The following is a 26,924-nucleotide window of genomic DNA, read 5'->3' on the forward strand; positions in this document are numbered from 1 at the left end:
TAAAATGGTGCTTGTAAACAACCAGTTGTTAAGTTATTTGAATTCCCACCACCGGAAGCGGTTGTTAAATTATTTGAATCCCACCACTGATCGTGGGACATCAGAATAGCTGTGGGGGGTTCATTTCAGCTTGCCTGCGTAGCTACGCATGTGTTGCAGGACAATTAAAAAAACAAAGAGAAGCGTCTCTGTGCAAAGGCGGGACAGCAACCTGGATTGTTTCTATGGCCACCAGTCGCTTCCTGCATGGGACTCATGTGAATGGGAAAACAGGAAAACAGGTTCCTTTATCATGACTCAACCCATTGTACATTTGCTGTGCAGAAGGAACCACAGATTAGACTGCATCTGCACAAATGTGATATACAGGATCTGCAAGAGTCATTTGGCACTTTAGTAAGGCTGATTATCTTAGTAAAAGATGCAGATTTTCATACATCTGTTAACATTTGCTCAGATACTGGCCAGTAAAACCCAAACCTGCTTCAAGGGAAGCTCTCTTATGAAACCAAGTTTTAATAAAACAGTGAAAGGATATTATAAGGTGGGCTTCCCTGGGCACGGAATTCCAAAGGACATCTCCGCTCCATATCTGCACCAATCTCATCACCAAGAAGGAAGGGACTACCAGTTTCTCCCATCCTTTAAAAAAAAAATCTGAACTATAGCTCTCACCACATCTTGCAGCAGTAAATTCCATAAGTTATTTTTATACGCATGGTGTGAAAAGGGACTTCTTTTTGCCTGTGCTGAACCAATCAGTTCTAGTACTGAATGAGGGAGAAAAACTTCTATCCTATCTCCACATTTCTGGAGCATGCTGAACACATCCTGGCATATCCAAAATAACTGAGCTATCATGTGTCTTACAGTCATTGCCACTTTGGATGTGATTGTTCCAGAATGTCTCATATTGATTCAAATCACAGCCCATTTAGCTCAGAGTTCTCTTCAGTTGCTGGAGGCAACTCTGCAGCATCTCATTTGTTTGTTTGTTTGTATGTTATTACATTTTTAGGCTTCCTTTCCCCTTATGGGAAAGAAGAGATATTTCGCACATCATTCTTTAAACAGAGATGCCAGGGATTGAACATGAGACCTTGTGGGGGCACTCACTTGGTTATCTTGAAGATCCTCAACAGGCGAATGCACCTCAAAACTGAGATGCCCAAGGGACTCATGGAAACAATTTCCACCAGTATAAGTTCCAGAATTCCAGTACAAACCACCAGGCAATCAAAGCGGTTGAAGATGGACATGAAGTACTGGTGCAGACCCAAGGCATACATCTTCAGAATCATCTCAACTGTGAAGAGGGCTAGCAGCACCCGGTTGGCAATATCTGCAAACAGGAAATATCATGAATGGAGGAGTTCACCTCTAGCTACCAGCAACCATCCAACAGCCTAATTTCTCTTCAGAGGAAGGAGGAAGAGAAGGGGGGAGTCTAGGACTACTGCTCATCCTATTTAGCGCTTCTCTCTGTTGAGAGGGCAAAACACCCATTCCCTGTTGGATTTTACAGTCTTGCATGCAGCAGCATGGAATTCTGGGAGATCTTAACGAACATTCTAAAAAAGGCTGGTCTTTAAAAAGATAACTGTTCCTATCATAAACTGGAGCACAAAGCTACATTCCACCCATTACTCTGCAAACAGGATTATTTACAAATATACCTGTTGACCTTCATTTTCAGCCCTCAGAGGAGTCATTAGAGGCCCGCATGGAGGTCACTATATGCCAGTGTGTGAATCTTTCCCTTGACACTTGACACTAGAAACTTGAAATGCTGTGTCTCATGTTGCCACTGGGAAGGGGATGTTGAGGTGCTGGGCTTTATTCCCTTTGATTCTGCTCACTTGAAATTGTTACCTAGCTGGTTTCCTACTTGGTGGGAGGGGGGGGTACAGGTATCTTTGAGCATACAAATGGCAAGAGTCCCTTTCCTCTCCACTGGTTCTCTGCTCTCGGCTATATTTTACTTTTTTTAAAAGCCAGGGCAAAGAAGCATGCTGTAGTGTGAGGTCTTGAGTGTATGAGGCTGGATCTAAGGAGTGAAAAGATTGCTTTAAGTCCAAAGCTAGTGGGAAATTCTGTGTGCATTCAAATTTGTACACAAATGTGGAAATATAGACAGTAGTGACAGTCAGGGAGAAAGTAAATCAGTACTGGAGGAGGAAATTAGTTTGGGATAGGAGAAGGCTAAAAACAGAAAGAAGCAACAACTTGAGGCAATATTGCTCAGGACTGACATTTTGACAAACATCATTACAGACTGAGATCATTTCACCTTGTTAATCAGAACCTGGGAAGTCCCCCAGAACTGGAAGCTCACCTTGTACCTTGGTCAGCCAGTCAGACTGATTGTGATGCTCAGTTGCTATTGAGAGTGTATTCAAGGAGACAATCATGATCACAAACCAATAGAAAAACTTGGACTTAACGACTTCACGGCATTTCCGGCGAAAAAGACGGTTCCATCGCCGCCAATGCCGGCTAGAGGAAAAGGGGCAAGGAGAGTCAAAATGAGAACTGCAGCAAATCAGCCTTCAAGGCCAGTCCTACAAATGTTTTGGAGCCACTGTTGTTCTAGGTGCAGAGCCAGGCCCAGAATCATAAGGCCCTTGGGCCATCTGAAGTCCTTCTATTTGTGCCCCACCCCGAGGTTGCCCATGCATGGCCTAGCAAACAGTGGAAATATGTGAGTGGGAAGGGTACAATTGGACAAAAAAACATAGAAGTTGGAGTGATTACTAGAATGCACTGAATTTACAGTCTGGCTGCAAACACTTCTGGGTTTTTCCTGGAAATTACATCAAAGTGGTACAGACAGATTCCCCTCCCCACCCCCTCCTGCCAACTGCTGGAGTAGCTGGTGAGAAACAGTAGTGGAGAAGAAGATTTCCCACCTCTGGTGGGAGCCTGGGAGCCCAGGAGTCCAAATACCCATTTTTGCTGCCCTTTTGTATGAATATTTAGGCTTTTGTGTGAACATTTCAGCCTACTCAAGCTCATCAAAAGTAGGAGAGAGAATGGGAGGGGAAAGTAACACAGAGAAGGGTTCCTAGAGACCTCCAGTGGCACTAGAGCTGCCAATTCCAGGTTGGGGAATTCCTGGAGATTTGAGTAGAGACTGAGGAGGGGAGTTTGGAGAGGGGAGGGAGCTCAGAGGGGAAGTCAACCCTCCAAAGCTGCCATTTCTTCAAGGGGAACTGATTTCAGTGATCTAAAGATCAGTTATAACAAACCCTTGTTACAGCAGAAGGAAATGTGAGAACATGTAATAGGGTGAGAGAGTGTTGTGGAGATAGATTAAAAAGAAAAGCAGGCTTTATGGGTTTGGGAGCAAAGAGCATAAGTCACTGGAGCTCTCTTCTGAAACTGCAGCTGTGAAAGAGCTGAGATTTTACACATTTGTGCATCCCTCCTGCCAGGAAATAAGAGAGGTCTCTGAGGTGAACTCCCTTTTCCAGGTGGGAGGGATGCTTAGAGAAGACAGCAGAGCATGTGACTTTCTTGAGTTTTGCTTCATCCCTTGCTGTCAGGCCCTAGATTGGTCCAGCACCATGGTGAGCTCTCTGCTGAGCTGCAGGTCTCACCTGAAGATCACCTGGCTGACCCTAGAAACATGACTAACACTTTACAGCTAACAGAAAAATACTTTTCTTCAGTTAACAGCTCTCTTGATTTGTTCCTTTGAAAATGTTAAAATGGCCTCACAAAGATTTGAACTGTGCACTAGAAGGAGCGAGTGTCTAGGCATTCTGCTTACAAGAAGAGGATCCATTTATTCATGCCCTCAATTTCATACAGGCTCTCCGTCTCTGAGCCGCCTTCATCCAATGGCATCATCCCTGTGGAAGATGGAAACAGAACCATTGTCTTATTAGGCAGCCCAAGCACAGTGTAATTTCCAACAAGGCTTGTTTGTAAGACTAAAATGTAAGAACTGATGCATAACTCTTCACTCTGTCTATGCTCATGCAGCTCTCCATCTCCCTATTCTTGCTTTCTGTTCTCTCAGAGGACATTTCCCAGTGAACAGTACTCTCAGCCGAGTTGATTATATTTGGGTGCTGTGTGGTTTCCGGGCTGTATGGCCGTGTCCTAGCAGCATTCTCTCCTGACGTTTCGCCTGCATCTGTGGCTGGCATCTTCAGAGTTGATTATAAGTTATAATGTATCTAAGAGCACCATAAAATAATCAAAGAGCTAATGAATCCCATGAAGCACAAGAAAATGGTAAATCCCAGCTTCCGCCAGTCTTTGAAAGGACCTTTCCAGCACAGCAGCCCAGTGAGGCCATTGCCACTATTCAATGTGCAGGGCTGTTGGTCTGCCTGGTGCTCAGCAGCCTCATAAGTTGAGTGTCAGCTAGTTGTGATCTGACCCAGCAACTGAGCAGTGCACACTGGACCTTCATGTGCTCAGGATTTCCTGTGAAGGAGGCTTCTGAGATTGGGTCTAGGACCACTGCAAAAAGTGGTGTACAGCCAAGCGGGGAAAAAAGGAGGCAGCTTGTCCTTTAAAGTTGGGCTCACTGCCTCCCTTTCCCCAAATGCATCTATCTGTTCACCATTATGCTTTCTGCCAGGAGCCCTGGTACTACTCCCTGTGCCCAGATGCAATTTAGTACACTCTGCTTCGCCCTTGCTCCCCCCACTTGGCTGCTGTGCTGCCACCACAGCTCCATGAACTGCTACTCCTAAGGGGCCAAGGATCCCCAAGAACAGAACAAGGGGTATCTGCAGTCTGCAGTGAGGGAGCAGTCAGTGACAATCATCCCCCCACTTTCCATTCACAGAAAATATCATTAGAACAACCCACAGCTTCACATGTCAAGTCAAAAAGGCTGTTTCTTGAAGACATTCTCTACTGGAAGTTCCAGCAGTTTTCATTCCATAGCATGTTTTGGTTTTTTAATCTTCTCTCTTTCCCACTGGCTCTCTTTCCCACTGGTTAATCAGGTAGCTGTTGCATTTAGTACCTTCACCACGGGTCCGGTCACTGTCCATGACTTCTGCATGAATGATCCAATCCATGTAACCTTTCATGTCTTCCTCTAATTGCTGTTTCTCCCTCAGTTTCTGGAATGTACCTCGTGATTTGGCTTTCTCACGCTCTTTGGTGAACTCCCTGGGGGGGGGGGGGCAGTTAAAAATTAGCACATACCACATCACAGTTAAGAGCATGAGAAATGGGCTGGGTGGTCCTAGCCCAGTGGTGGTGAATCTATGGCATGGGTGCCAGAGGTGGCACTCAGGGCCCTCTCTGTGGGCACGCGTGCACAGAGTTTGTCATGTGTTAATAGTAATTATTTCAGGGAGATTATTAGCATTAAACCTAAGACCTAGTTTTGGGGAAGCAGTGTAAGTAACCCTGTTAAGCGCTGTTAAACCCTACTGATTTTCATGGGAAGAACTAAAGCGTGATCCTTTACCTGAGAGTAAGCTCGGTTGCTGGCAATGCCATGGGGCTTGCTTCTGAGTAAACCCTCCTAGGGTCGTGATTCACCCCTTCGAAGCGTTGCACAGTTGCTTCAAGGCAAAGCCACCGACTACCACCAAGCTTACTCCCGAGTAACGCGCACCTTGGAGCCAACCGTTTTTTCTATACTAAAACCTCAGTATTCAGGTTAAATTGCCATGTTGGCACTTTGTGATAAATAAGTGGGTTTTGGGTTGCAGTTTGGGCACTCGGTCTCGAAAAGGTTCGCCATCACTGTCCTAGCCAGACCCAGCACAGCTATGAATTTGGTGGGCCACTTTAAACAAGGCACTAGCCTTTGAGTGAACATCTCCCTCCTGTTGGATATAATAAAAGTGTTGCCTTTCAATTACTCAGATAGTATAAGTGCATTTGGGGGGGTGGGGGGGGGGAGACCCATATTATTGTCAACACCACTACCATCTAGCAAAATAGACATGCAAAAATTAGTCAGAATAGGATTGGGTAGCATCTCTCCCCAATTTCTGGCATATCAGCAAGGGGCAGGTGTTAAAACAGCCCTGGAACATGCCAAGCTGAGCAGTCCCACAGCTCAGGTGAGACCCAATCAGCAGTGTCAATGGATGCAGATTCCTCGTCACCTGCTCCTATCTACCTGACTACCAGTCTGGTCCAAGCTGACTGGCCCTCTGCAGAGACTACTTTGCTCAGACCTGACAGGTGCAGACTTGCCGGCTACATGCACACACACCCTCCCCAATGTCAGCAAAATTCTGAAAGCAGGACCACTGATCACAGCAGGGGTGTGTGCATGTCCTCCACGCAGTCATACTTTGCAGCCCATTAAGGAAGAGGATACGGCCAGTACACTCGTGCCTGCTCGTCCTCCCCATGTGGTAACTTAATCTAAAGGCCAATCCCTCCCTGAATCATAGTTCTATAAAGCAATTAACATCCTTGCTGGCCTAATAGGTACAGGTGTACACTGACCAATGTGACTTAGGAGAGCTACAGTCCAGTGCTTTTGCTCAAAATACTCTGTTTCACTCAGTATTTTCCTCCCAGGCCAACCAATTTCCCATATTGGAGTCAGGTCAGGAGAAAAAATGCTGCAAACAACAAATGGCAGGAATGAATGGTGGGGGAGGCAGGGTTATCTTCAATTTTGTTTTAAAATAGATCCCCCCCCCTTAACATGTGAACAGGTAGGTGAGCATATTGGGTTCATCCACAGCTGCACTGATTGAAATGGGTTTGTTTTTCCATGCTATATTATTAGCCCTGAAATGGGAGAAAGGCAGACCCGGGGGGGGGGGGGGGGCTATCATTTCTGCCATCCAGGTTTAATAATATTGAATTGTGGGTCCGATCCAAATTTTCTTCCCCCTGAATCTGCATTTTGAAAAATATTGGATATATCTATTTTCCAGTACCTCATCTCTTTTGACCTTTACTCATCCCCCCTCCACTTGCACAGTCACATTGATTTTATTTGTGTTGTTCCAGACAACTCACTCCACCAAAGCCAATCTCCCTACAGTTGCTGGGCTATGAGTGGTGCTCTCTTTTTTGAGCTGCACTTAAATTCAGGCACCGTATTGGTGTCAGTTGTCATGCTTTAATGATCTTGCTTATTTTATTATAACTCAACATGTTTTGCATGTCAGGCTCAATAGGCAGGAACAGTCTTATAGGCCCAAGTGCTTCTGTTAATCATTGTTAATTTTTTGATATTTCAATTGTTTACAGCTATACTTTTCCACTAAGAGGTGTTCATAGAAGTTTACACAGCAGAACATTAAGCATCATTAAACCTTCAAAAGTTCAATCTATTCCAAAGTATTTCATTCTAAAACAAACAGTTGAGAACAAGGATTAAAAACAAAACAAAAAACCCTAATAGCATTTAAATTAAACTCTATGTAAAGTTCAGGCAGGACAAATCCTTCTTTGCCAGATGACAATGGCCACCTTTACTCAGCTTCCCTGGTCAAGGAGATCCACAGTCTACATGTCACATGTAAAAAGGCATATTTATGACAGAAGATCAAATCACCATATAGTGGAATAATCTCTCTTCCATGGATTTCAGCTCACAGAGGAATTAATGCAAACTGCAGAGGGCACTTTGTACATATATGTTGGTGTCTGTCTTAAGAAGCCCTGCTTCACGTTTGAGGCACTCTGTTCTATGACTGAGACCAGTAATAAGAACAGTTATGTGAGAATATGACTTTTTCCACACAAAGCATATAAAATGCTTGCCAAACAGTTTGGAAATGTTTTGAAAAGAATTGTTTACATGGATTTTGTCCATATAGCCTGGAAAAATCATCCCCTGACAAAATGTTAAGACATACTCAAGACATATTCAAGACATATTCTTGAATGACAAAATGTTAAGACACATTCAATACATATTCAAGATATATCCCATGTTAATGATGCTGAGAGAAGAAAGACCACTGCTATGCTTACCCACTGAGCACACCCAAGATCAGGTTGAGGATAAAAAATGACCCAAGTAAGATGAGGCTGACAAAGAAGATCCAGGGCCACTCATTCCCAATGGCATCATTTACCTGATGCAGAACAGAAACATGAAGAGAAATATTTTTGAGACTGGGATTTTGGAAAACCTCTGTATCCAGGGGTAAAGCCTGACTCTGGGGAGATAATCAAGGCTCTAACATCCATCGGACCTTGCCCCCTAAAAGTTGATGGCAACATTGCTAAAGGTGAGGACCCCCTTCCTAGATTCTCTGAAATGTCTGCTTTGGCTGGCTATTTATAATTTAAGCCACTTCTGATTTCAAAGGCAGGCTTGTGAAAAGTTAAAAAGGCTCCAAGTACATAAGACACTGCAGTACCATCCTCAGCAGAGTTACACCCATTCTGGGGTGTCTGTTGGTTATTGGGCTTAGAAGAGCTGTTTACGCAGGCACAGTGGGAGTCCCCCCAAAACATTTTTTTCTGAAATGGCATTTCTGAAATGGCCTTTCTGAAAGGATTCATTTTCGGATGACCATGTAGTGGGAAGAGGGTTTTAACTTGTTCTTCTGTGCTATCTTTCTAACCCAAAGCTGTCCAGCTGCTATTTGCCCTGCTGGGTGATTCTTTATACATTTAGAAGCTCTGAACATAGAAATCCCAGGGCTTCTTCATGTTTGACCTAAAGTCAAACTTAGGTTAAGTGGGTCCCATACCTTGGGGGCTGCTGTGTTTGAGACCCACACCTTAAGCTCACTCTGGAACTTGATGTGATGCCCTGATGAAAGGAATGTTCTTCCTAGGGAACAACAGTGAGTGGGACTGCACTCCATGAATGATCTACTGCCTAGGAAGTGGCAGGATCAAATAGCCATAGTTTCACAACCTTGCATTTGCCATTTGGCCACCAAGCTGTATAGCATCTTCTCTCTCATGCTTAGCATACCCAGTAGAGGACCTGAGTCCAACCCTCCATGGAGATACACTGGAAGACAGTCAGCATAGAAAACCCAAAGTTGTCAAAATGAGTGATGCCATCATTGGGACCTGGCCACCAGCCTCTGCATTCAGAGCCATTGATGGTGCAATGGCGCCCATGGCCCGAGTTGGTACACGGAGATGGTTTTTCATTTTCTACTGTGGCAATGATATCTGAGGAAGGAAGTAAAGGTACAGATGTGAGATTTGGTAAGGTATGGCAAATGCATTATTTTTTCTCTGTAAGCATGTACTCCACTCTTCCATTCTAATTACAACAGAGCTTCAGAAACTGCACTAGGTATTACATAACAGAGCCTGTTTATGTAAGAGAATCAAAAGCCAATGTTTTGTTCCATACCCCAATGTGATGCCCCAGGCATCTTTGCACCTTTATTAAAGAGGAGTTCAATAACATCTCCTACCTGTCCCAATGAAGTAGCAGGTCTTGTGCATTTTGCCCTTAAAGAGCTCCTGCCCTACAATGGCATAGATAATCAGCATGAAGACGACAAGCACAGCAATGTGGAGCAGGGGCAACATGCATTTCATAATAGAGTTCAGTACCACTTGCAGGCCTGCAGTAGAAGTAAGAAGAGACCAGTGTCAGATTTTATTTTCAATACATTTCCAATCACCCTCATACACTGCCATTTACAGTTGATAGTGAAACCCTAAGCAAAATTACATCCTTCTAAGCTCGTTGAAATCAATTTAAGGAAGTATGACTGCTTAGCCTTGGATTGTGAAGAGAATTCAATCCAGTCACAGAAACCACAAGGCACTGCTTCTGGAAAGACTGCTGATATATCTTGTGTGTGGAGCTGCCAACCTCAAGGTGATGGCTGGATATCTCCTGGGATTACAACTGCTCTCCAAGTGACAGAGATCCTGGAGAAAATGGCTACTTTGGAAGGTGGCTTCTATGGCATTATATCCCACTGAAGTCATTCCCCTTCCCTCCCCAAACACTCCAGTTCCAAAATCTTCAGGAACTGGCAGTACGCCAATCCAAAATCTCCAGGAATTTCCCATATGTGTGTTTTGGATTCCTACATGCCCCTGTCCTCAGCAACTCTCTCCATCCTTTTTGTTTTGCTTGGGCTCAAAATTGTAGAGGAGAGATAGTTTAGAGCACCTGGTTCCTTCTCATCTTCTCCATTGGGTCTCTCTTGCACATTCTGGAAAGAGAACTCGGCCACCTCCTCCTCTGGCCTGCTTCTAAGCCCCTTAGGAAGCTGTGGTAGGAGGCTACACGTGCTCAGTCAGTTCTCCTGAAGAGAACTATGACTAACCTCTTAAGGCTCATTTACAGGCAATTGTTTTTACTTACCATTTAGCAAGGGGAACAGATAATACATAAAAGTTTTTTAAAGCTGGTATTGTTTCCTAGCTTTTATAGAGGAAAGCTGTTGTTCAGATTGTACAGTTTGTACAATGCTGATATTGCAGAGACAACTGTCAGCTGTGAAGTCTGTCAGAAGCATGTCAGAGATCAACCCAGTACCACAAGTAAATATTATGCAGGATATAATTGAATACTCCTCTAGATACAATCAAAGGGGTATCATCTGCTATAGCCAGTGTAGCAAGAGTGCCTGTGGCGTTGTGGTTTATGGTGCTGAGTGAAGCAGACCTGATTTCAAATCCCCACAGTCATAACACTCACTGTGAATATGCACCAATCACTATTGCTGCCAGCCCAACTTACCTCAGGGTTATTATGACCATTCTGATTTTTAGAATAATATGAGATACATTTATATTGGATATAACTACCTGCTTTCCCCTCTTCTTGCAAAGAGCCTCTTTTTTTTTGCTGTTAAATAAAAAATGGCTTATGGTGACCCTGTAAGGTATTCAATGTAAGAGATGTTCAGAGGTGGTTTGTCATTACCCCACCTCACGACACTGATATTCCTTGGAGGGGTGAGAGTGTGTGACTGGCTCAAGATTATCCAGCAAGCTTCCATGGCAGTGTGGGGATTCAAATCTGGGTTCCCCAGATCCTCGTCTAACACCTTAACAACTTAACAACTACACTATGCTGACTCTCATAGAGCCTCACGCAACAACATGATATATTTTATTTATTTCTCTGCATGCATCCAATCATGAAAACCTAAGACAGAGTCACCTACTCGGTATTCCCGACACCAGGCGTAGAGGCCGTAGCACACGAAAGGCTCTCAGAGCTTTGACATCAAAACCACCCTGCCCACTGAGAAGGGCACTCTCCATTACGCTGATTCTCTCCAGGATCACCGTGAAAACTCTGTGAGAGAAAGGTAAAAGGAGGCGTTGAAGGAAGGTGAGCTGACAAAATAGTGGAGTCAAAGTAGAAACAACAAGGCCGATAATGAATTAAAACAAAGGCACATGGATCAGAAACCTTCTTGTTATGTCTTCAAAAGAAATGGAGCTTGCCTTCTCTGTGGCATGGTTGCAGCTATGCTGTCCTATACGAAGTTACTACAGTCTAAGCCCATTGATGTCCATAGTAGTAAATGCAGTAGTAGTAGTAGTAGCTATGAGCAATTTTCATCATATTGATGAGGAAAATAGGATTAGAACTTATTGGAACTTATAGAAACCATGCTCCTATTTTCCTCATCAACATATAATCCTATTTTCCCCATCAACATCATCATAAATATTTGACCAGGAAGATTTATGGCAGAATGGCAAAACCAGCCTGATTTGTGCAGGCCTGCCCACCAGTGGCTCAGAACTTGATAACTAGTGGAGTGATTTGCAGTGTAATTCTAATAATTTTTTTTCTCAGAAGCAAATCCCACTTTGTTCAATGGGACTTGGTTCCCTAATATGTAGATCACTGAGCACAGTTATTTGTCCATCACAGCTGAAGGCACTGAAGCTCTTTGTAAAATGAATTACCAGATGTAGAAATTACTTGGTTTTGGAATTTAGTGAGGAATGTAAAAGTCTTCTCCTGCTTTTAGTTGGAGTAAGTGGAAGTCTCCATGGGCACCAGGAGATCCTAAATGCTGAATCATAGGATCAGTAGGGACATCCCTATGTGTGAATGACTGTGTAAGAGCCCAAGTCTCCATTCTGCTCTGGATGCTTGGCCCCTTTCCAGATCAACAGTTGACCCAATCACTTGCAGTGTTAGTGGAATCTGGGCTAATTCACATATACAGACATTGTTTATATACTGTGCACATGGAGAATAAAGACATCATAGTGCAAACCAGGCAGCACAGAGCAACAGCTGGCGGACATTTATACCTTTTCTAGTTTACCATGATTACAAGTACAGTGGCAGCTGTCTCTGTACACCTTCTGGCTCACACTAACCTTTTCCAATCTAATTGTGTACTCACATTTAACACTGCTTCACATTTTGTGCAACTCGTGTGTACACCATGGTATTTGCTGTGAACAGAAATTCTGAAACGCATACAAAGGATTCAGAATATTTAGGACATGTATAATGGTTGCATATGAAAGCGTTACCAAGGTGTGTGGTTCCCTGCTACCCATTCACTTCTGTTTGTAGACACTTTTCTACACTCTTACAGTGAGGGCTCCAAATACCACTTTGTAGGGCCTCTGGTTAACACAGTTCCCAAATGGAAGAAGTTCTTTTTTTTTAAGTTTGCTATTGCTATTCATAAGTATTCACTGAGCTTAATGTATACGTTAACATAAATTGAATATAGGGGTGGGGAGAGATGTACAACCCTTCATAATAACCAAGTTGCAAGGAAGTCAGAATGGTTATGTTCTGTCAGAATGCTGAAAAGCTGTTTAGAAGGGAGCATCTGAAGCTATCTGCCCTTCCCCAATATAACCAACCATGCTATCAATTTAACATTGTTCCCAATGACATTTTAGCATTCTCCTACAGAATCTCACCTTCTGCAGCACATAGAAAAATACATGAAATTCAATTTCTTTACCCTAAAAAGACTATGGTAAAATCCAGCACATTCCAGCCATTTCGTAGGTAAGCATCTGCATGGAATAGAAATCCATAGGCTATGATCTTTAGCGCTGCCTCAATGGCAAACACGATCAGAAAGAAGTATTCTAGTTTCTCCTGAAAGAAAGACATAGAAGGTAGAGGGGAAAGATACGGAATGTTTGTAAAATGGATAACAGCCTCCAACAGATTTCCTCTGTGAGTCCCAGAAATGTAATTCCACGGAAGTGTAATTGAACAATCCAAAGTTGTACATCTTGTTTTTCAAAGTGATTTGTACAGCATCAAGTCTCGTTCTTCTTTTTCTGGCACTTTATAAAGTCCCACTTCTTTAATCATGTGAGAATATCCAGATTGTGACTGTTTTCCCTCTCTGCTTTCTGTGTGAACGTGAGCTAAAAGTTCACAAATGTCATCCACAGAAACGCATCTCTTTTTTTATCCAACCCACGCTCTAACAAGGAACTCAGAGCAGAACCTGTAGTTCTTTGCTCCCTCATTTTATCCTCACAAAAATCCTGTGAAGCAGTTGTCACTGAAAGAGAGTGAATGGCACAAGGTTACCCAGTGAGCTGGATGACTGAATTGGGATTTGGATCTATGGCCCTTTCCCCACTCACCGTTTGCTGTGCGCTACTCTGGCCAAGTAGCGCGGGGCCCAACTGCACTCCCCACTACAGGGGCGGCAACAACCTCTTGCGCCCCCTCAGCGCGGGCCATTCTGGCGCTGCTCAAAACGGCGCCTTTCGATGACCCCACGCAGGGAGCAGGGCAGTGGGGAAGCCCGGGGAACACGACCCTCGCGCTAAAAAGGTCCTGGACCAGACGAAACCGACGTCATTTTAAAAGTGGGGAAACGGCCTATGTCTCCTGGGTACTAGTCATACTGTAATACCACTACACAATACTGGATCTTTGTGATCCCCTGTGTATATTTTGCAACTCATGCAAGCAGCTGCTACCACCACCTGGAGGTTGACAATCATCTTATGTATCAGCATACCCTCAGGTGGGTCAGCTGCCAGGGCCCAAGGCTTCTGGTGTGGGCGTGGCCCACTGCAGCTGCCAACCATTAGAACATGCCATTTCCCTGCCTGCTCCTTTTAGAGCACTTTTCCACCTGTGAATCCAGCTGCACACACTGCCCAGCACCATCAGGGATAGGCTGCGAGTGGTGCAGCTGGCTGTGAGATGGGCAGTGGGAGGACTTGTGAACAGGCGAGGGAGGGGTGAACAGGCAGGTAGTGAGACACGTGGGTGGGTGAGTGGGTGGGAAGGGGGGCCCTGGGAATTTTCTCCCCAGGGTCCTGCAAAATCTGGAACCAGCCCTAACTCCCATCCTACCTGCACTCCTGAGCGGGTGGGATGGGAGAGGAATGGGCATGGGGCAGGGACAATGAAGGGAAACATGCTATCTGGAAGCTGGGTTGCTGCTGTATTGCATTGAAAGCTGCAGCAACAACGGGACTTCCACTGGAAAGCATCACCATGTGAAAGTTTTCTTTAAGAGAAATGAGCTGTGACAGAGGGCAGAGTTTACAAAGACTTCATTCCTGCTGCTTGCTTGACCTTTCCCACTCTTTTTATTTCCTTTCCTCTTAGGGTGGCCCCACTCTTTACCAGCTCTCTGCCTTCTTAGAGTTGGTAACTCTAAGGTGTACAGGCGTGCAGCACCTCAGATGCATCACTCTCTCTGTGTGTGTGTGTGTGTGTGTGTGTGTGTGTGTGTGTTGGGGAGGGGGACTTCTCAGCCCATGATGGCTTATGCCAGCCCTGCCCGGCCTTGCCCTGGCCCCAGCCCAGACTGCTCAGGTGTAGGATAGAGGAATAAATAAATAACAAAAAGTATGTTTTTAAAATAATAAAAATAAAATAGTCAATTGAAAATAAAATCATTTTTGAGCCTACCACATACTCTGAGACCTTTTGCTATTTATGAAGTAAATTCACAGTGATCAATCAGCCTCATCTAGATCTTCCATCTGTGCATGATCAAAGACTTTATGGTGATGCATTCCATCTAGGGTTGTCAAGCAATCAGAATAACAACTAAAAAAAAGCCCGCTCTCTTTTTCCTTTCTCACTAGTTACCAAAATAGTCTCTGACCTGGATAGCCCAGGCTAGCCTGATCTTGTCAGCTATCAGAAGCTAAGCAGGGTTGACCTTGGCAAGTATTTGGACAAGAGACATACAAGGAATACCAGGGTCTCAACATGGAGGCAGGCAAACCAGCTCCCAGTGTCTCTTGCCTTAAAAAACCCTGTGGGGTTGCTGTAAGTTGGATATGATTTGACAGTGGAAAAAAGAGGAGGAGCAAATAGTGGAGGAGCTAGGATTCCCCTCCCCCCAACATTTTTTTTAACTCTTGCTCAGAAGCAGATAAATGTTGAAGATGCCATAGGGATCTGGTTTTGCTGAATTCTAGTTCCTTATAAAGATTGTGAAACTACACTAGCACTCTGTTGATCCAACCTGCATGAATTTCTCCCGGCACACTGTGGCACAGAAAAAACTGTCTAAAAAGGGCGAGGAGCAAAAAAAAAAAAAAAAAAACTCTTTAAGCACCACTGGAGCACAGAGAGCATTTGCTATCTTTATGACCCAGCCGCTCTTTTCTGCTCAGTGCTTCAGCTGACACAACAGCCAGCATGGCTACCTTTGGCTGTCACAGCCTAGAATAGTTACTGTGGAGCACCCCCCCCCCCCACTGTTCACATTAGAGGCTGCTGCCGTACCCACAGCTGCAACTGTCCATCACTCTAAGCTCCCCATGGGGTTGCCGGGGCCCCTTCCCTGACAGGCTGTACCTATTTCCGAATAAAGCAGACAGCACAACCACATTAGGATATGTTGATCAGTACTTGCCATGGCCATCCGTGGTTATGTGACTGAATCAACATTAAAGTACAATCCCACTTTGCATGTTTTAGTGAACAGGAAAAAGTAAATTACAGTGCAGTCCTGAGAACATTTCCTTGGGCATAAATCTCATAGATTAGATCTGAGTGGGATTCTAAGTATTTTGGCGATTCTGCTTAGAGATGGTCAGTCTGCTAATATGTTGTTTGTTTATGGATTATAATTAAAGCCTTCTGCCAATTGATAACTGAGGAGAGCAGAACTAAATGCAATCCCCTGCTTGCACTTTATGTTGTCATTGTTATATTGAGAACCCTGCATGTAATAACGGTTCTTTAAAAGCTTCTTTAAATGCATAAACAAACAAAATAACAAAACAAAATAAATGCACATTACAAAATCCAACAAATATGAATGGATCACCTTGGACAGATTTAAGGAGGAGAAGTCGATCTATGGCTACCAATCTTGATCCTCCTTGATCTGAGATTGCAAATGCCTTAGCAGACCAGAAAGAAATGCCTTAGCAGACCAGCAGCAGCAGCAGAAGGCCATTGCTTTCACATCCTGCATGTGAGCTCCCAAAGGCATCTGGTGGGCCACTGCGAGTAGCAGAGTGCTGGACTAGATGGACTCTGGTCTGATCCAACAGGCTCATTCTTACGTTCTGATATGCTAAGGTGGTTCTCAGGGATGTGCATTTGTCCACAAAGAAATGAGCCACGTGAATAGAAAAAAACATCATTAATTTCATTCCACTTGAAAACCCAAACCAAAGGAAAATTGTGATGAATTAATAATATTGTTTGGCTTTTTTTCTGGCTTTCACTTCAGCTTTTTTTTTTTTTCATTCACTTCGGCTTTTCCTTTAATCCTCTCTTCCTGCTTCCTACTTCCTGAAGGCACTCACTGGGTTGCTATGGCTGCTATGGCTAGATGCCTGGAGGAATACATTCCCAGGGCTCAGCAGTCTCAGTGCCTTGGTTGTGCCAGAAACAGCACCCAAGCTGCTGGGGAGGGGGAGGTTCTTCAGCCCCCCTCCCACTTATCAGTTGTCTGCCTGACCAGCCATCACTGCCACAAGCCTGTAACTGCTGTTTTGTCAACAGTAACTGCAGCCACCCATTAAGTCCTGCCAGGGGGATACAGGGAGAAGAAGAGATGAAGGGCAATCATGTTTCCATTGATTTCAATGAAATGAAAGCAAATTAAAATCTTTGCAATGAAATATAAATAACAAAATAATGTTGCAAAATGACATTTCACACCAGGTATTTGTATTAAAAATATGCTTTGCTTTGCTTTTGAAATATTGGGTTTATGCTTTGTGAATGCCTGGGGTTAAAATCAAAGTGCCCTCTTAGGTAGTGTGATCCAAAGAAAGTGGGATTATACATTCTTCCCCTTCAATTCCTTCTAAATTCATTGGTGGAGGTGCCATCTGTACAGTAATGAGCATAGCCCAAAAGAACACAGAAGAATCAGGAGAAGTTTGGCATGAGAACTCATAAACAATGGGCTTCTTGAATCTCAAAAATTACCACAAGGTTCTAGACTTTTCCTTTTTGTCCCTGTCAATTTTGAGTGGGAAAGATTTGTGGGATTTGTAGAAAGAAAAAACCCTTCCTGAAGCAGAGAGATGGAGAAATGCCACACCCAGTCAGGCTTTAGAAATGCTAATAGCCTCTCAACTTGAAGATAATAAAATGGTCAACTTATGCCTTGGACTGCAGAAAGTGACACCGAGTGGGGGAGAGAGATTCGGGAGGTTTAAAATGCTAGAAAGTCTCTTCCTGGAGATTTCAGGAAAGGCTTCTTTGACCCACATGGGGTTGGGCAAACAGAAATATTAAAAACCCTTTCGCACAAAGGGAAAAGCTCTTTCTGGCTGATTCTACATCAGGGGAAGGAGCTCTTACATGTGGGCTCTAGTTGAATGCTGTCATTGCCATGTGGAGTGTTGCAAGTTTGAATAAAACTCCAAGGCCTTTTCCGCACGGGTCAATTAAATTGGGATAAACCCAGCAAAAAACCCGGGTTGGTGGGGGGAACTTCACATGGATTCTGATCCTAACGCGGATCCACTCCACATTCCCCCCCCCCCAGGGTTTTCGATAGTCGCATTATGTGCAACTATTTTGTTTCAATGCAGCTGACAGCCACAGCTGAGCGAACGGTCACAGCTGTGAGCTGCGTTAAAACAAGAGAATTGCACATAACACGATTCTTGAAAAACCCTTCCCCGGCTCCCATCTTCAGAGCCACACAGGGCAAATGGGCTGTATCATGGCCCGGGGGTGCTTCGCAGTCAGGCCGGGGGGGGGGGGGAGAAGGCAGGCAGGGAAGTTTTTAAAAAGTGCCTCCATGCGAAGGCACCTCCATAGGACAGCCAGCCATTCTGAGGTCCCAGACCTATGCTGGGTTTGTTAATCCCAGCCGTAACCCACTCAGAATTTGCTGTGCAGAAAGGACCCAAGATAAACTTTTAAAATACTGTAACTTTTAAGTTAAAGAGCCTGCCTTAGAATAAGATCAGCTAGGGCACACACAGAATGATAGACAGAGAAATAGCATGTTTACACCACACATATATAATGGTGGTAGTTGTTCTTTGTACTACATATGCTTTTTCCATTTGAACACACTATTTAAAATAGATGCCAGGGGGGCGGGCAAGTCAATTGGTGAGTTGCTAATTCCCCAGGAGCGTACTAGTGCAGTAAGCTGGTGTCTTGCGAAGCAGACACTGGGTAGTGAGACACACAGATACGAAGCAGGGTTTTAGAACAGTAACCCAAGGGAAAGGGAAACTGGGAGCTCTGGTTCTTGTGATGGATAATTCCTACAACGGCTGGGTGGAAACAATGGGTGTACCAAAAGAAAAAACCTCCAACAGTTGGGAAAACTGGGAAAGGGGCACATTACCAGACAGAGACTTGGATGGCTGCTGGTGTCCAGGTGCCTTGGAAGGCAAGATGAAACAGGACACGAAGGTCCAAGGGCAGTTCTGATATAGGAATAGAAAAGCTTGAGATAAAGGTGTCAGGGTAGAGACTTTGAGGAGACTCTGAAGGAGACCCATGTGGGGACATCATTTGAAGAGAGGTGACCAGCTTAATGGAGAAAAAAGGTAAAACTGAGATGAACAGAGCCTGGGCAACAAAAAGGAAAACATTAAGATATTTCTGCTTGTCTGTTCTACATTGCAGAGATAAATTCTGACCTCGGAAAAGATTATGCATTTATGTCTGTTTGATTTTCCCATGCTCGGATGCTTGTAGTCTTTTACTGTTCAACTGTATGCTTTTACTCATTCCATCTATAGACTGCTTATTCAATTTTTTTGAAATTGGAGATATTTTGTCTTTGAACCCATGGGCAAAGCTTTATTGTGGGGCTCATGCTTATGAAAGAATCAAAGACAAGCAGGGACAGCCTGGCTGGCTGAGATTTCCAAAAAAGTTTTCCCCTATCTACATGGTTTCTGAAAATAAGGAGGGTATTCTGAATTTGAACAGAACCTTAAGCCTTCAGAATGCAGTGCTTCTAATGGCCTGCTGGTAGAAGCAGAGAAATGCGCAGGATAAAGCTGGGGAGGTGAACTCCTTATTGTGATCTAGCAGCTTGAGACCCAGACCAGCTGATTAAATCTCTCATTCCATGTGGTAAAAATAAGGGACAAGGGGATTGTTTTGCCACAGATTCGGGCCTGGAACTAATTTTTGAAAAATGTAAAGATCCAGTTTGGATTGTGAACCTTAGATTGTGAACATTGAAAAAGAAGCTAGAATGCCAGAACAATTACCTTCTGTGTCTAAGGATGTGGGCCTGTGGCTTTGAAACAGGAAGTGATCACTGTCATTTTGCATTGCTAATGACAAGTCGAATGAAAAATAATGGAAATGGTTCTAAGTCTATATGAATATGGGGAAATATCTTGATATTGTATGAATCAACTGTGATTAAGCACTTTGTATGCTTCTGATTTCTTGTAAACAAGTTCATTTTTTCTAAATGGGGAAGAAGGACACAGGCTTGGCTTCTGATTCTACTAATCAATTTAAATGTCAAAGGGAATGGTAATCTATCTAAAACTGTAGCTATTTTCTCAAAGGGCTTCAAGTGTAAACATTTGACTCTGGTTAAGAGTCAGTTATGCCTTAGACAAGGTGAGTCTTACTCCTAGCTAAAACAAGAGGGCAGGTATATGTTTCTATGAAAGGAAAACACAGTTGGTGAAAGCCCTCTTCCATGAGGTCCCTCTCTTCCTCTCTGTCATTGTGCCTTCCATGTTGGGGCTCCTTGGGTCTCATAGCTGGGGAAGGAAGGCAGTGGTGGGATTCAAATACTTTATCAACCGGTTCCGGTGGCGGGATTAAAATAATTTAACAACTGATTGTTTACAAGCACCATTTTAACAACCGGTTCTGTCGAAGTGGTGCAAACCTGCTGAATCCCACCACTGAAGGAAGGACTCCAACTCATCTCAGCAGGTTTCTCCATACCTCCTTGGAGCAATGCTCTGCCTCTTGTGCTGATTCCTTCCTTCCTGGCCTGTCTGTCTGTGAAGCTTGCCTTTAATTTCCCCCTTTGGTCTTCTTCCATCTTCCTCTGTCTTAGAGGAGCCAATCATCAATCTTTCTCCATTCACCCAATAGCCCCTACATTGGGCCTTGCCCAGCCTTGTCAGTTTCCCTGGTCCACGTGGTCCTCTTCAGTCATCTGATGGCTGGCTCCTGTAAATTTCTGTCTCTGTCTTAGGGAGGCAGCCTGTTCCTGGTGTCTTTCCCTCCCACTGATGGCCATGGACCAGGTAAGTAACCGGGCTTCAGAGCCTGGGGTAGGGGTGAGTCCAGGCAGGGGCTCGCATTTGGATGTAGTTTAAATTTTAGAAGAGACTAAAAGAGGAGCAAATGGATCTGCTGAGTTGTTGGCTGCAGAATATTAAGATACAAGAATGCTGTCCCTCTCAGAATCCGATCTGGAGTAGATCTTCAGTCCTGTAGGAGTACCTCTCTCCACCTGGGCTCTACTGAAACTGTAACTGAAACAAACTCTACAAAAAGGCCATAAGTAACCAAAGGGAACCGACTCAAGTAATAAGCATTTCTGGAACGTTTCAGGCCATGGGAAACTGGGTTGCAAATAACAATACTTTTCCAGTCTTTGGTAACATGGAAAGGCACATCCACATAGGAATTAACATGTCAATGTGTGTGATATGAAATAATGTATACTGTATACAGGAGCTAGAATCCATAATTGGTATCTGAGTGTAAAAACTTATCTGAGTGGTATCTGAGTGTAAAAACATTTTTACAATGTAATTTTAAGAAGGGAGTTATAGCCATACAAATGCATATGTGTACATTGGAATAACTCTCTTTGAGATTATTGCAGAATTTGGATTATTTACTTATGCTTATGGTATATAAGTTCCAGGGAATAATTGATCCACATTTTGGGGCAGTTGATGATTTGAGATTTCACATGTTTACGCTTTCCTAATTCTACCTTACCCTAATGTTCCAACCATTATGCTACAGATTGTTCCAAGTATCATCCACTGAATTCAGCACTTAAGGGTGTCACCTTAGGAACATCCTAACAGAAGCATGAAAGAGTACAATTTCTTACCAGTCTGGAGTTGACTTTATTGGAATCATCTTCGGGCATAGGCAGGTAGATAGCTAGTGCCACACAATTGGCAAAGATGGTCAACAGGATGATGGTCTCAAAGGGCCTGAGGAAGCTTGTTAAGGGAAAGTTGATTACAGAATGTTGGGCCAAAAACAGGAATAATTGAAAACAATCCATTGGTATTAATATCAAATAATACTCAGTATTGTTGAATGTTGTCTCATATAAAAAAGACAGTTTTTTTTAAAAAAACTATATGCACAATGTATTGGCGAAGGCTTTCTGAGCCAGATTCAACTGGTTCTTGTGGGTTTTCCAGGTTGTGTGGCCATGGTCTGACCAGACCATGGCCACACAGCCCGGAAAGCCCACAATAACCAGTATATTCTCAATGTTAGGTTCTGGTACAACAGTCAATAATTTGGACTCTGGATGTGAAATCAGAAGTCTTTATTGGGTTGTCAGCAGAGACTCTAACAGCAAGAAAACAGATCTAAGGGACCTGGCTCCTTACAAACACATTTATTCCTTTAGTTTTCCCACTCACCCGCCCCCCCCCCTTCTTCCCACAGATTACCATATAAACTTGCATATAAGCCAAATTTTCCAGTCTTTTTAGGCTGAAAAATGCCCCCCTCGGCTTATACGCGGGTCACCCCCTTCCCCCCGCAGAGCCACAGCGCTTACTTATGAGTGGCGAAGCCTCATCCCCCTCACTAACTCACGCTTTCTTTCTTGCAGGCTCAAAGTTTAAGGTGTTGTTTCAGGGAAGCTGCTGGCTTTCTTTCTTGCAAGCTCTAAGTCTACAGGGAAGCTGCCTCGAGAGGCAGCCTGTCTATGGTCTTCTTTTAAGGAAACCATAGACAGGCTGCCTCGAGAGGCAGCTTCCCTGTAGACTTAGAGCTTAGAAAGCCGGCAGCTTCCCTGAAACAACGCCTTAAACTTTGAGCCTGCAAGAAAGAAAGCGTGAGTTAGTGAGGGGGAGGAGGCATTCTCTGCTTCGCTTTCTCCTGCTTTCAGCCACTTTCCCTCTCCCCAGACCCGTGCGCGCCACCTCGCCCCTCCTTAAAAAGCCTCGCAAAGGCTTCTGGGGCGTTCCTTTCCTCTAGCTGTGGCTCCTTTGCTGGCTCAGCACCCTGCCTCCTGATGGATCTTTCGCACCCTCGGCTTATACACAAGTCAATAAAATTTCCCAGTTTTTTTAGGTAGAATTGGGTGCCTCGGCTTATATGTGGGTCGGCTTATACGCGAGTACATACAGTAATAGAATAACAAAGTGTGAAAAGCTTTGTTATAGAGTTCAGAATGTTTGAAGGACAGTGATAGTCTTCAGTTGGGAACCTCTATCCTCCCCTTACAAGGTCACCTACTTAATATATTTCCCAGCACAGTGATTAAGAACAACAGGCTCATTAACATAAGACAGGTAAGCATATGAAAGGCTGTTTCCCCTCTGCCCAGGTGTGGCCTTGACTAGTGTGGTGCAAGGGAGGATGGGCACTATAGCTGATACACAATACACAATAGCTGATACACAAGATAGCTGGTAATAGTTTAAATAAAAGACAGCTCCTGAGCCCTTGACTCAAAGAGGCACTGGAAAAGAGTCATTTTCACCTCAGCAGGTGGAGAGGAGTGTCGGATAGCATGACATGCCTTCTTCATGATGGAGTTGGGTGAGGGGGAGGTGTGTGATAAAGGACATAGAAGAGGCAGTGGCAGCCCTACCTCCCTCAGTTTTGCTCCTCTGGTAAGGGACATGGAGGACAGTAAGGATCAGAGGAGCAAGGGACATCTGGTGGAATAGGTATGGAGCGGGGAAGAATGAGGGCTAGATAAAAATCCTTTCTTTCCTGTTACACATATACATTACTGTACATTTGGTTACTATCTGCTGTCTCACATGATATTGTCTACCTTGTGTCTCCTCTCTAGTATTGTGTCTGCTCAAACAAAGAAACAGAGTTAACTTTATAACTTCAGATATACGTGCTCACTAACATGAAAGCAATGATTATCTCACTGACCAATAGCTAATAAATAGCTCAGGTCATAAACAGTGACTTCAGCAATTTGTTTACATACAAACAGTTAACCCTTTTAGAACTGAGTTGTGACAGACACCTGCAAACTCCCAACACCTTCACATAAAAACTCTGGTGCCAATGTTTGGTACTTAATTTTGTCCTAAAATTAACCTCTGTGTTGTATCCTTTACTCATAGGGATCTGACTCTGAGGGAGCCACAGTTCTCTTGGCTTCACTACAATTTACAAGGAGCCAGAGATCTGGGGGGCATATTAGGTTCTCTGTGTACTAATGTAACTTGATGCAAATGATTCTCTTTCACACACATACACTATTCTGCTCCCAGGGACAAGAGCTCTTAGAAGTTTTATCTTGCATAACACAATAACTATGGATGTGTGAAAAACCAACGGGATCTGTTGTGAAATCTATTTCTCTTTACCCATGAATTTCTGCTAAGCCAATCATTTTCCTTCTGTTCCATTTTGTGCTCCTACTTCTTTCTCTCTAACATTATAGAGGACCTAGAAATTTTGCACATACTTTGATCAAAATAACAGTGCATCATAGGTTGTGTTGTCTGGGATAAAGTGCAAACATGATGATGTAGTGTGGCTGTGGGATGGACTACATTACATGTAAGCTACATGTTAGATCTGTGATGCCCCAATTTCTTAGGAGGCTGGGACTTGCAGTGGAAGAGCAGTGAGGAAGGGTCTGTTTAACTCTTTCCCCACTAGTCATTTTTCTACTCAATATTATCCCCCTAGCTATCTTTTCCCTAACGGAAACTTCATTAACCTTTGCTCAAATTAACAGTCTTGCAAAGTTGCCTTTTATATTTTTCAAAACTAGGTCTTCCTTATACACATGCATGTGTATTGTGTAGTTTGCTTTTGGGAGTGATTGAAGTATGCCTGTAGGAGATAGCATGGGGATGTTATGATAGGAAAAGATAGAAGTACAAATTAGGGCAAGCAAAATCTGTGGAAGAAATGCAGGCAAAAAAATCTGTGTATACTAAGGATGAGCGCAATTTTTTTAATTGGGTAAATTTTGGTTTCAGGTGTTAAAAACCTGGACATTTTCAGTTTTATGTGGATTTTTTTAACTGAAATATAGCAACTTAAAAAAATTCCCTCCTGCCCTGCCTCCCTGTCATTATTTTCCAGATCCATGTGGACCTGGGAAACAGTGGCTGGGATATTTTCAATTGAATGTTGCATTCAGTTGAAGTTCTCTTCCCACTACTGTTTCCCAGTTCCACATGGACCTGGGAAACAGTGGTGGTGTCTCATTTAGAGCACTTGGAAAAGACACAGTACAAATCCATGTGTTCAGTGTTTCTGGTAGAGAGCTTAAGCATAGTCTGCTCAATACCTGGTTTGTGCCAAATTCTCCAGAAAATCTGCTCTGTACCTAAGCTTTTGAATGCTGGTAATGAGATTGTAATGAATAAGGTATCACGCAGAATTTTTGATGATAAAATTGGAGTTGAGTATTTGGCAGAGAAATGTGGACCCTACTTTTGCCTGAAGGATGCTGGAAACTGTAAAAGGGAAACTCTTCAAGTGAGAGAAACGGGTTGCTCCCACAAAAACTGCCTTTATGCCTGGCACTCAAAACTTGGCCACAACCATATGGTCTCTGTTAGAAAGCATATTTTGGTGGATTGAAGTTGATTAAATATAGCAAAAGCAAACAGAAATGTGAAGTCTGTGTTAAAGCTAATTCAACTATACCTAGTCACTCCAAGCAGTATCAGGCAGTGCAAACTGAAGTCTTGGAGAATGTGCACAGTGACTTGATAGGCCCACTAGCACCTTCTCTTGGAGGTGCTAAATATGTGTTCTATTGATTGTGCCAGTCATTTTGCTTATGTTTACCTGATCTGGTCTAAAGACCAGGTGCCTGAGAAATTCAAAAGTTATGTGACAGCAGTCAGAAATAAGTTTGGCAAAGCTCCACAGATTTTGTATACAGATAAAGGAACTGGATACAGTAACAATTAGTTTCAAAGATACCTGGAGAATGAAGGCATACGGAATGCCAGATCAGTAGTGTATATACCAAAGGCTTTGGTGAATATTTCAATAGGACAATTATGGAGACTGCACATTGTTTGTTCATGCTGGGCAGAAGCTGTAAATATAGCTGTTTACCTCCACAATAGAAGTTTATGCAAAGCTATAGAGAAAAATCAATTTGAAGTGTGGCATAATAAGAAGTCTAGCTTAAACACTTGAAAGCTTTTGGGGCAAGAGCCTATGCCCACGTTCCCAAGGAAAGAAGGGGAAAACTGGATCCCAGGGCAAAGCTTGGGATACTAGTTGATTACAACCAACATTCAAAGGGGCATTGAATTATGAATCCTGAGACCTTTGAGGTGGAAGTGTGCAATATTACATATGTAAATATCCTAAGTGCTTCTGGAGAAGATAACTCCACAGTAGAGAAAACCATCCATGACGCTGAGGTCACCTACACAGAATGGTTAGCAGGCCACCTGCTGGGTCTGCAACTCAATTAGGGGTTCCCCAGTTCAGAAGAGGCAGCAGGGAAGGCCAGACCAACTGAAGGAGTGACCATTACTACTGTGAGAAAGTCGGAAAGGACTACAAAAGGAATGTTACCAAAAAGATCCACTGATTATGTCTGCTGTACAAATGTGCAGAACCAAAATGAATCCACAAGCTGAGAAGTGATGATGATGTTACCCATGCATGAAAGGAATATGTGGATGGCAGCAATAAAGGAAGAACTGGACTCTTTACACAGGAATCAGACTTGGACACTCATCAAGTTACCACCTGAAAGAGAAATGGTGGGATGCAAATGGGTGTTCAAGATTAAGCGCAATACTGATTTAAGCATGGAAAAATACAAAGCATGTTTGATGACAAAAGGATTTACTCAGCAGCACAGATATGACTATTCAGAAACCTTTGCACCAGTTGTTTGTTATACCTCCATTAGGACCATTATGCATTGCAGCTTCAAGAGGGATGCAAGTAGAGCATTTGGACATAAAAACAGATTTTCTCAATAGAGAATTGTCAGAGGAAATTTACATGGAACTACCACCTGGAATTCTGCAATCCAAGGGTGATCAGCTTGTGTGCAAACGGTAAAAGAGCTTATATGGCTTAAAGCAAGCTGCAAGATCATGGAATGAGAAGCTGACAACATTGCTGAAAGACCAAAGATTTCAACAAGGAGAAGTAAACATGTAATAAAACTGTAATCAACCTACCAGGAAAGGTAGACTATAGATGTCTTTACTAAATCAATTTTAGTTTAAAATACACAATGTAGCACCAACCAAAGAAATTATGATTATGATTTATTCAGTTTCTATCCCTCTTTTCTTCTGAATAGAGCCCAAACAGCTAACAACAGACTTTTCCTATGCAAAAGTAGTGCATCTAGACAATAAAAACCAAGATCCAAAATACAAGAGGAGTTGGCAGGTAAGCTCCAATGTTACGTATCATATTCAATACAAGCTAATAATCAGTGTGCATAATGAAA

At 43.4% G+C, this 26,924-nt stretch overlaps 1 protein-coding gene across 1 annotated transcript in view; it reads right to left on the reverse strand.

Moving 5' to 3' along the window:
• The window catches only part of CACNA1S (calcium voltage-gated channel subunit alpha1 S), a 99,992-nt gene that overhangs the window by 70,645 nt on the left and 2,423 nt on the right, over positions 1 to 26,924 (reverse strand). Inside the window, exons 2-11 of the mRNA XM_048497868.1 lie at positions 21,363 to 21,468; positions 12,843 to 12,982; positions 11,058 to 11,191; positions 9,342 to 9,494; positions 8,885 to 9,090; positions 7,927 to 8,030; positions 4,988 to 5,136; positions 3,773 to 3,854; positions 2,336 to 2,496; positions 1,117 to 1,342 (exon numbers count right to left, since the gene is read on the reverse strand). Of these exons, the coding sequence (XP_048353825.1) occupies positions 1,117 to 1,342; positions 2,336 to 2,496; positions 3,773 to 3,854; positions 4,988 to 5,136; positions 7,927 to 8,030; positions 8,885 to 9,090; positions 9,342 to 9,494; positions 11,058 to 11,191; positions 12,843 to 12,982; positions 21,363 to 21,468 (1,461 nt within the window). The remainder of the gene's footprint in view (positions 1 to 1,116; positions 1,343 to 2,335; positions 2,497 to 3,772; positions 3,855 to 4,987; positions 5,137 to 7,926; positions 8,031 to 8,884; positions 9,091 to 9,341; positions 9,495 to 11,057; positions 11,192 to 12,842; positions 12,983 to 21,362; positions 21,469 to 26,924) is intronic.

The sequence above is a fragment of the Sphaerodactylus townsendi genome, linkage group LG05, assembly GCF_021028975.2.
Source record: "Sphaerodactylus townsendi isolate TG3544 linkage group LG05, MPM_Stown_v2.3, whole genome shotgun sequence".
NCBI lineage: Eukaryota > Metazoa > Chordata > Lepidosauria > Squamata > Sphaerodactylidae > Sphaerodactylus > Sphaerodactylus townsendi.